Source organism: Hydra vulgaris, chromosome 12 (genome assembly GCF_038396675.1).
Source record: "Hydra vulgaris chromosome 12, alternate assembly HydraT2T_AEP".
Taxonomy (NCBI): domain Eukaryota; kingdom Metazoa; phylum Cnidaria; class Hydrozoa; order Anthoathecata; family Hydridae; genus Hydra; species Hydra vulgaris.
Genome location: NC_088931.1, coordinates 85,453,393 through 85,463,221, shown reverse-complemented (window position 1 = coordinate 85,463,221; position 9,829 = coordinate 85,453,393). Strand labels below are relative to the sequence as shown.

General features: G+C 30.1%; 1 protein-coding gene across 1 annotated transcript; it reads left to right on the top strand.

The window, feature by feature from the left end:
- Positions 1-2,925: 2,925 nt before the first annotated feature.
- Positions 2,926-6,094, top strand: LOC100201570 (collagen alpha-5(IV) chain). The gene is made up of 6 exons (XM_065812134.1): positions 2,926-3,026; positions 3,582-4,925; positions 5,027-5,116; positions 5,209-5,378; positions 5,609-5,744; positions 5,835-6,094. Exons 1-6 carry the CDS (start codon positions 2,930-2,932, stop codon positions 6,092-6,094), a joined length of 2,097 nt encoding a protein of 698 aa, XP_065668206.1. The 5' UTR covers positions 2,926-2,929.
- Positions 6,095-9,829: the final 3,735 nt, after the last annotated feature.

The following is a 9,829-nucleotide window of genomic DNA, read 5'->3' as shown; positions in this document are numbered from 1 at the left end:
AAATTACAAATCGATACAAGTACGTATCGTAATATATATTACGATAAGGATATGTACCGATTTGTAATTTTTTTTTTTTTAAAGATTTTTTTTTGTTTTTTCGAACTTTATAATTTTTTACAAACTTATTAATTTTTTTTTTTCAAACTTTTTTAATTTCACTCTTGTATAATATTAGACCTTGTTAAATTTTATTTTTCTCTATTCCTCGAAGGGGCTTGATCATAAGAAATTTTGTCTTCGACTTAATAGAAATTATATATATATTTATAAGAACTTAAAGATTACATTGTAAATTGGGTTTATTGAATATATATACGTATATATACCGATTTGTAAATTTTTATATTTAAGTTATATATATAACGTAAATATTCAATACAATGCGTAATATATATTTATATATATTTAAATATTTAAAAGAGATTTAGAACTTAAGAAGATTCAAAACATTTTGAAGCTTTAAATTCATCAAATTATATTTTTTATTCAAAATTAAAACAGACTAACAAAAACAATAAGAAAGATATATCATAATATAAAATTCTTTTAAAAAAAAATGAATGTATTGTTTAAATTTAGTGCCTTTTTAAAGTTCGTTTAAATATATCAATAGATTTTATATTTTTCATATTTTCGTCAAGTACAGAGTTTCGCAAGCATGGTTTTCAAAAATGTAATTGAGAAATCAGATCTTTTTTGTGATGTTAATGGAATGAAGTAATTACTTATTGAGATTCTTGTTTCAAATTTTTTGATTAATGTTCAATACTTCATAACTTCTTATTGAAAAATTGTAAATTTTTATAAAAAAAAGGTACGGGCTTATTTTATTATTCAATTATTCAATATTCAATATATTTTTAAGTCTATTTCCACATGTTTTTTAAACTATAAAACGAATTATACTGGTTGTATTTATCAACACATTTCAAGCGGGTATTCTAAATATTATTTAGAACACCTGCTTGTGTACTTTTATCCCGACGGCTGATAAATAACGGTTCGCGTAATGACAACCAAAGCGTAAATCTTTAAAAGTTTTTAAATCTGTAAAAGGTAAACAATATGTATAGTTTTTCTGCTTTTTAAAAAATATTTAAGAAAGGAATAAGTATTGAAATGGTTGGTGTAGAATAAACTTCCAAGACTCATATTTTACGGTTCCGGACTCATATTTTACGGTTCCGGAGTTTTAACTACTCAACGCGGTTAATGCATGTACTGGAAAATACACGAATTTTGCGTTTTTACAAAAAGGTTATGTTTCGCTGCATTTTTTTAACCCGAATAATTTTTGGAAAAAAAAGTTTTTTTTTCTCCTAACGCTTTAGTTTGTCTAAAGTCAAACAAAGTTAAATTTTTTTTTAATTACTCAAGTTTAGATATAAAATTTTGCTTAATAGTTGATGGACCATATTTTGGTATAAAATAGTGCTGCTCTCAATGAAGATAAAACATTAAACTGAGAAAACAACTTTTTCAAGCAAGTTTTAAGTTATATGTTTAATTTCTAACCAGTCATATGTCTGCAAACATATTAAAGGTCGAAAAAAATTAGTTATTTCAAGTTTAAAATCTGTTTTTTCCATTTTGTATGAAAGTTTTTATTAGTATGAGTGTGAAGAACACACAAATTGATATACGACTAGTTAGACTTTTAAAGTTAAACCTCTTAAGGTTTATTTAAAAGTCTAAGCTCAAAATTCAAACATTACTGTGATGTGATCCATCCCTATTTTATAATGCCATAAAACTATTTAACCAAAATTCCGGTCTTTAAGTTATCATAGATTAATATATATTTTTTATTTGAATATATATATTTTTTATTTTTTTGTAGAAAATATATATACATATTTTCATACTCCATCGCAAAAGATATGTTAAGTTTTAAACAATATATATATAGATATTGTTTAAACTTAACATATCTTTTAAAACTTAACATATCATATTGTTTAAAAACAAATGTTGCAGACCGGAAAAAAAATATGTTTGATATCACGGAGAACAAACAAGACGAAAAAGTTTGAGAACTTGCATTAACGGCGTTGAGTAAGCTGGTGAGAATCAGAATGGTGTAATCCAACGCTTTCTCAATTTGAGATATTTAAAGTTATATTAGATTTAACGTAGAAAAAACCCTAAAAACTAAAAAAATAATCAGTTGCCAGTTTCTTTACACAAACATATACCTCACACCAGTCTCAAATTTTTTTTTGACTTACACCTGATTGGCTGATTCTCACCAGCTCAACTCTTTAATGTAATTTTTTGTTGTACAATTAAATTGCATATAATGTACATAATTACTTTAGAATATAACTTTGAGGTCTAAGGTTTTTTATTATCGCTTTTAAATTGTCGTTTTTATTAAGGTTAATTTTTATATTTCAATTATCTATTTTATTAAGATTGTTAAACAATCGCTTTCAAATTATCATTAATGAATTTTTATAAACCGTTTCCTTGACAAGCTAAAATACACAATAGATATGGACATTGCACTTTAACCACGATTTAGATAACTAACCTCAAATATATGCATAAATACCATTAATGTGCAATTATTAATTTTTTGTGGATTACTTATTGGTGGTAAATTTTTATAAAACTCAGGATTTTATTCAACCTATATTACAATATTTTGATATAGCTCAAACGAAGACAAATCAAAGTTCAGACAAAGATTTTATTTTTCAGCTTAGGGGTGAAGATGAATAAGAATATGTTTGTGATATTTTTTCTTTGTAAGTATACTAATAAATATTTAAGCCTTTTATAGTTTGAAAGCGAATGTAATTGCATATTTGTGCTGTTTTTATGCGCAAATTTTAATTTTAAAAAGTTACACACACTTATAAAGATTTTTTTTTTCGTATTAAACTATTATGCATTATTCTAACTTTTTATTACAGCTTGCATTATGGGTGTTCATCTGGTTGCAGGTCGCCTGGTCGGTGGTCGACTAAAATATCCTGAAAATGAAATCACCGATAATGTTGAAAACAGAAAGTGTAAAGGTTGATTTTTTGTCTTGAGCATACATTGAGAATCATTTTACAAATAATAACAAAGCTTAAAAATAATAATTTGTTAATTTTTCAAAATAGCAGTTTTTTAGATATGTAATAAAAAGCTTTACTCTAGAAACCCGCCTGAGAAATGCAAATGAGTTTGATTTTTGAAAGATGAATTTTTTCCCCAATTTGTATACTGTTTTATTACATCGTTTACCGTTTACCTATAATCGTTAATTTTAAGCAATTAACGCTATATGCATTTATAAAATGTTAATTATTTCAAATGTTAACAAACGTTTCTGAATTGATTTCAAACAAATTTTCTAAATTGGCAATATCAAAAAGTTTCAAATTTGAAAAAACAAAAAACTTAAAAGATTGAGTTTGCCTTCTTAAAACATTTTTGTCTTATGTAATGATAAAATTATAATTTTTGCATAAAACCTCTTATGCAAAAAAAAAGTTATTTAAATTTTTTTTTTAAAGTTTTTATTTCGTAAAAACTTTTTTTAAACTTCATTTTATCTACATTTTTTTAAATATATTTTATTTTAGGACCTCCTGGAAATCGTGGGAAAAAAGGACTTCACGGATTACCAGGGTTTCCAGGACCTCAAGGATTACCAGGTGCAATAGGCCCCACAGGTGAGACTGGAGAAAAGGGATATCCAGGTCCAGATGGTGATATTGGTTTGCCTGGAGCAAAAGGAATAAGAGGTACACCTGGACCTGAAGGTTTTTGTTTAATTGTACACGGCGAAAAAGGTGATTCAGGCTTAAAAGGAGAACCTGGTTTGACTGGAGGAATGGGAATAAAAGGTAAGCAAGGAAACAAAGGACCAAAAGGTGAACGGGGTTACGATGGCTTACCTGGTGATCAAGGTACACAAGGCATAACAGGGGATATTGGATACCCCGGAATAGAAGGAAGCAAAGGAGAAGTTGGAGACAAAGGTCAAGTTGGAGAACAAGGATTAGTTGGCGTACCTGGAATTAAAGGAGCCAAGGGAATTGACGGTATAGTTGGACCAAAAGGATTCCAAGGTGTACAAGGTATGGCTGGTAATCCTGGTATTCCCGGTGTTCAAGGAAAAAATGGGTTAAATGGAACATTGGGTGCACAAGGAGAAATAGGATCTCCCGGAAATAACGGCGATGATGGCTTGGATGGTATCATGGGGGAAAATGGAGAAAAAGGAAGCAATGGAAATATTGGTCCACAAGGTGATCAAGGTCCAGCTGGACCAAAAGGTTTAATGGGTTTACCAGGAAAAGATGGTGATCAGGGTGATAAAGGTGACATAGGAATACCAGGACCAGACGGTATTAAAGGAAGAGATGGTAAAAATGGAGCACCAGGAAAAAGAGGTATTACAGGACATCCGGGAAATAAAGGTATTGCAGGGATTAAAGGACGAAAAGGTTCAAAAGGTGTTCCTGGGTTAAATGGATTGCCCGGATCCCCTGGAATTGATGGAAAAAATGGTGTTGATGGAGCAACCGGAACTGAAGGACCAATGGGATATCAAGGTCCCAAAGGAGATCAAGGTGATGTTGGAAAACAAGGAATTACTGGCTCCAACGGCAGAATAGGATATCCTGGTTTGGAAGGTGACATTGGTCCAAAAGGTCAAAGAGGAAAGAAGGGAGAACGTGGAGAAAAAGGAATCGTTGGAAGTGATGGAGAGATTGGAGAACCAGGTAATATAGGACAAGCAGGAAGTGAAGGTAAAAAAGGAATGCCAGGTCCTACCGGACCCAAAGGTGAACCGTCAGATAAGGGATATCCAGGTATTATTGGTGATGTTGGATCAAAAGGATTAAAAGGTTTAACAGGATTAAAAGGTGAGCCAGGTAAAAAAGGAGACAATGGAGAAAAAGGTCAAATGGGAATTCAAGGTTTTAATTTTTTTATTTTAAAAAAAATTTTTTAAAGCAAATTTGAAAATGCAACATTAATAAATAATAAAAAATGTTTTTTTTTCTATTTACATTTTTAGGTGCTACTGGTGAACCTGGAAATACTGGAATGCCAGGACCACCAGGAAAAAATGGTGAACCAGGTGCGGAAGGACCTTCTGGAGAGCAAGGTAAAATGCAATTTTTAACTAATTTGCTTAATACTTTGTAGTAAAAAATGTAAAGTATAGATTTTAAAAACAACATTTTTTCATAATAATAGGGTTAGTTGGAGATCGTGGACATCCAGGTAATCCTGGAATAAAAGGTGAAATTGGTGTTCCAGGATCTCAAGGTCAGCCTGGAAAAAAAGGAATTCCAGGGAACCCTGGATATCCGGGAGAAAAAGGGGAACGAGGAAAACCTGGTGCAATTGGACCTCAAGGACCTAGTGTAAGTTATTAACATTAAACTTTTATTTACATTTTCAATAAACAGGAATCAAAAAATCTACTACCCTTACTTCTAATATTTTATCCATAAATATAAGTAAATCAGCGTGTTTATACAATCCGTTTTTTAACCAATGTATCATCCAAGAAAAATCTTTTATGCCGATTGTATGGTTTTAAGTTGTTTTTATATTTTAAACTATTAACAAAACTTATTTTGAATATAAATAGGGTGAAATTGGAGACAATGGCATTAACGGTAAAGATGGAAAAAACGGAAGAAAAGGTTTGCCTGGAGTTAATGGCGACAAAGGAAATCCTGGAAAACAGGGACCATTTGGTGAAAACGGATCTCAAGGAAACATTGGTAATAACACTTATTAAATAACATTATCATTACACTTCTATATTTTACACTTTTTAAATTACTAGTTATTTAAAATTTTATCTGTGGTAGGAATGCCAGGATTAATTGGATTGGATGGTAATGGTGTTATGGATTGTACCAGTGCTGAATCTACTTCGAACTCTGTTAGTTGTTTATATGGATTTGTACCAACCTGCTGTACTTGTGCAGGAGATGAAAATAAACAATGGAAAATGTTTGATAATAGTTGCAAGTGCTTAGCATCATCAGCGAACGCATCAGCAATATGTTGCAGATTTAAAGAAATTATAGGAGAGCTAAGAAAACCTTACTCTTCTTTATATTCGTAAAACTTAATTAGATATTCTTCCTTGGCTTGCTTAAGCTTTCGGTATTTTCTTTTTAATGTATATATATATTTTTGGAATCTTTTTAAATTTGTAAATTGTTCATTATTATAAATATATTCATACACTTTAAATTTTGTTTATTCTCTAACAAGTATAATACGTGTGTTTAAAGACAATTTTCCACTTTAGCTATTTTACGGAAATGGTATAGGTTATCAGAGTTAAGCATGCATTGTTATTTTTTTTTTTTTTGCCTATAAGTTTATTCGAGTCCTAAAATAATATACAAATACAAATAGCAGGGGCAAGAAAAAGACAATTTGTCTTATCACCAAACCGCGTTAATCTATACCGTAAATATAAAATTTTAAAAATTAAAAAACCGTAACACTAGTTTTAAACATTTTTATAAACTATTATTTAAAGAAATCGTGAACAATTGTCTGATCAGTATAATGCTTCTTTTTAAACACAAGTTGCTTATTATAAAGAAAGTTGTTTGCATCTTTAAAGGTATTACAACCTTTTAAACATGTGTTCTAATAATTTTGAAAAACATAATAGTAGGGGAGAGTGGGGTAATGGCGAGCGCAGGATATCTCAAAACATAGTCAAAACATCATAATAGAAAAAAATATTTGATAATTTCTTTTTATCTGCTGAGAGGGGACTCAGTTTCATACGCGCAGTAGTGTAGTGAAACTGCGATTATTGTTCACGATAAATTGGTTCTAACTTTTTCTGATAATTTTAATGCAACTTTTTTCTTGAGTAGCATTCCTGTTGTAACTACTAAGGATATAAAACCACTCTTTTTGTTGTGGTTGCATAGTATGAATTTTAATTATTAATTATTTACAACATTATAATTACATTTAATTATTATTTTTATTCGATATTACACAACAGTATTTGTGATTACCATACGGGTGTTTGGAATTACCCACCTACGAAGAGTAATACCGAACACCAATGGTTTAATTTTTGCCCTAAATTTTTATTTTGTAAGAAAATTTATAAAAATTGCTTTTGAGGGTTTGTGATTAAATAGTTAGACTTAACGATAAGCAATAAAAATGATCAATTTCTTATAACTGATGTCTTTAAATCGCATTCCCGCTTAACTGTTCACCAATACCCCACACTCCTATATGGAGGGTGTAATTGGAGACACGAGTCTCATTTCCTAATTTTAGTATACAGTGGCGAGCAAAATAATAGGTGTGAATAATAAATTTCACTTAAATTGACATTTTACAGTATATTTTATAAAGTGACATCTAGGAACTGATTGCTACACAAACTATGCTTATTTTATTATAACAGAGAGTAGTATATTTCCAATTTCTTACAAATTTATGAGGGGAACTCCCTATTTATATATTTAACCTACAAATTTGGTGGAGCAAAATAATAGGTGTGTGTTTATTTTAACCTGTTTGCTGTAGGATTAAAAACATTTTATTATTTTTATTTGTTGTTGATATAAAGGTAAGGTCAATATTTATGCAACTTATATAAAATAATAACATATCATATTTGTATTAAATTAGAATTAGATATAAAATGGGACGAGGAAACCATTGCACAGCGATAGAAAGAAAACTTATTAGAAATTTAGGAAAACAAGGAAAAACTTACAAGGAAATTTCAGTTACGATGGGATGTTCTCAAAATAAAGTTACAAATGCCTTAAAACCAGAAAAATCACGTGAGAATAGAGGAAGACCACGCAAAACGTGTCAGCGTACGGATGATCACATTACAATTATTTCAAGACCCATTCAAGCCAGCAACAAAAATTTTAAATGAAATTAATGAAAATATTAGTGTTTGGACAGTTAGAAGAAGGCTTTTAGAAAGTAAGTTGCCAGCTCAAACTCCGAGGAAAGTACCATTACTTGGTAGAAAGAACATTATGAAAAGAAAAATTTTTGCAAAAAATCATATTGCTTGGCGGGGACCAGATATGACCAAAAAATGGCGTAATACTTTGTGGAGTGATGAAACTAAAAATAATATATTTAATTCTGATGGAAAACAGTATGTAAGAAGACCATCAAATCAAGAACTTTCACCTCGCTTCACTGCGAAAACAGTGAAACACGGCGGAGGAAATATAATGGTGTGGGGTTGCTTTTCCTGGTACGGTGTGGGGCCACTTATTTGGATCAAAGATATTATGACCCATACGTAGACAGACTAAATAATGTCATGAAGCCATTTGCCGAAGAAAATATGCCGATAATTTGGCATTTCCAACAGGACTGAGACCCAAAACATACATCCAAAGCTGCGAAAGAGTGGTTTACGACCAATAATGTAAAAGTTTTAGAATGGCCACCTCAGTCACCGGATCTAAATCCTATTGAAAATTTATGGAGGCAGTTAAAACTTCAAATTTCTGGACAAAATCCAAAAAATAGAAATGAACTGTGGGTGATGCTCCAGGAGGCTTGGTACAGCATTCCTGTAGAAGTTTGCAGAAAACTAGTGGATTCAATGCCGTCAAGATGCACGGAAGTATTAAAAAATAAAGGGTATGCAACAAAATATTATTAATTTGCAACCCTATTGACTTCCATCTTCATTTTTTTTTTTACACCTATTATTTTGCTCAGTGTGGAATTTTTTTTTTTTAATTAAAATATATTATATATATTTAATAACTTAATTTTTATTAATTTCTGTTTATTTATGTAATAAAAAAAAGTTCTAATAAAAATTCAAATTTTTATTTTATTTGTTTCAAAGATTTTCTCGTATTTGTTAATTTTTTGGTTCGCACCTATTATTTTGCTCGCCACTGTAGGTATTAGCCTTCCAACTTTAAGTTTATCAGGAATAATTCTTTGTTCTAAAGAGAGCCTAAATAAATGCAAAAGCGGGATTTTTAGGTATTGATTTAACTACTACATTACTTGTTGCACCATCAACTCCATTACCTTTTGTTACACCATCAACTCCATTACCTTTTGTTACACCATCAACTTCATTACCTTTTGTTGCACCATCAACTCCTTTACCTTTTGTTGCACCATCAACTCTATTACCTTTTGTTGCACCATCAACTCCATTACCTTTTGTTACACCATCAACTCCATCACCTTTTGTTACACCATCAACTCCATTACCTTTTGTTGGTTTAATTAAGTTCATGGCATCAATTAATTCTGTTTCTGTTAGCATATTATTCTCCATTATATTATTATAATTAGAATTTCGGTATGATTTGAAGCAAGTTTTACTTTTATTTATATTTAATGCTAAACAAATACATGGTTAAACGTGTTAACAAATGCGTGTTAGCAAAAGAATTTACAATCATATGCGTTGTTACATAAATCCAGCGCTGGCTCGGCAACCGTTTTATAAATAAATAGCAGTGGCAACAACCTAATTTATATTTTAGATATACCTATATAAAAACAGAAATGCCTATTTATTGTTTATATAAAATTATATTAGAGATTTTATGGGTGGTTGACTCGCATATAAACACGCATATAAGAATAAATAAATGCGCATATAAAAATGAATAACCCTGTAATAAAGAGTTTTTGGTAAAAACAACGCAAGAAAATAGCTCATGTGGATTGTTATAAAAATAAAATAAGCAATGGTTTCATCACAGAATTAATATACTGAGAGTGCGTATGTCTTGCCCCTTTGTAAATAGTAATGATTTTAAATTAAATTATGAAAGGTTTCAAACAATATCTGACTTAGCCGTAA

Bases quoted from the DNA above. Each gene is read 5' to 3' on its own strand.
- LOC100201570 (XM_065812134.1), top strand. From the start codon at position 2,930: ATGGGTGTTCATCTGGTTGCAGGTCGCCTGGTCGGTGGTCGACTAAAA. The intron at 5,379-5,608 runs GTAAGTTATTAA...GAATATAAATAG, and splicing joins TTGGACCTCAAGGACCTAGT to GGTGAAATTGGAGACAATGG. The intron at 5,745-5,834 runs GTAATAACACTT...TATCTGTGGTAG, and splicing joins CGGATCTCAAGGAAACATTG to GAATGCCAGGATTAATTGGA.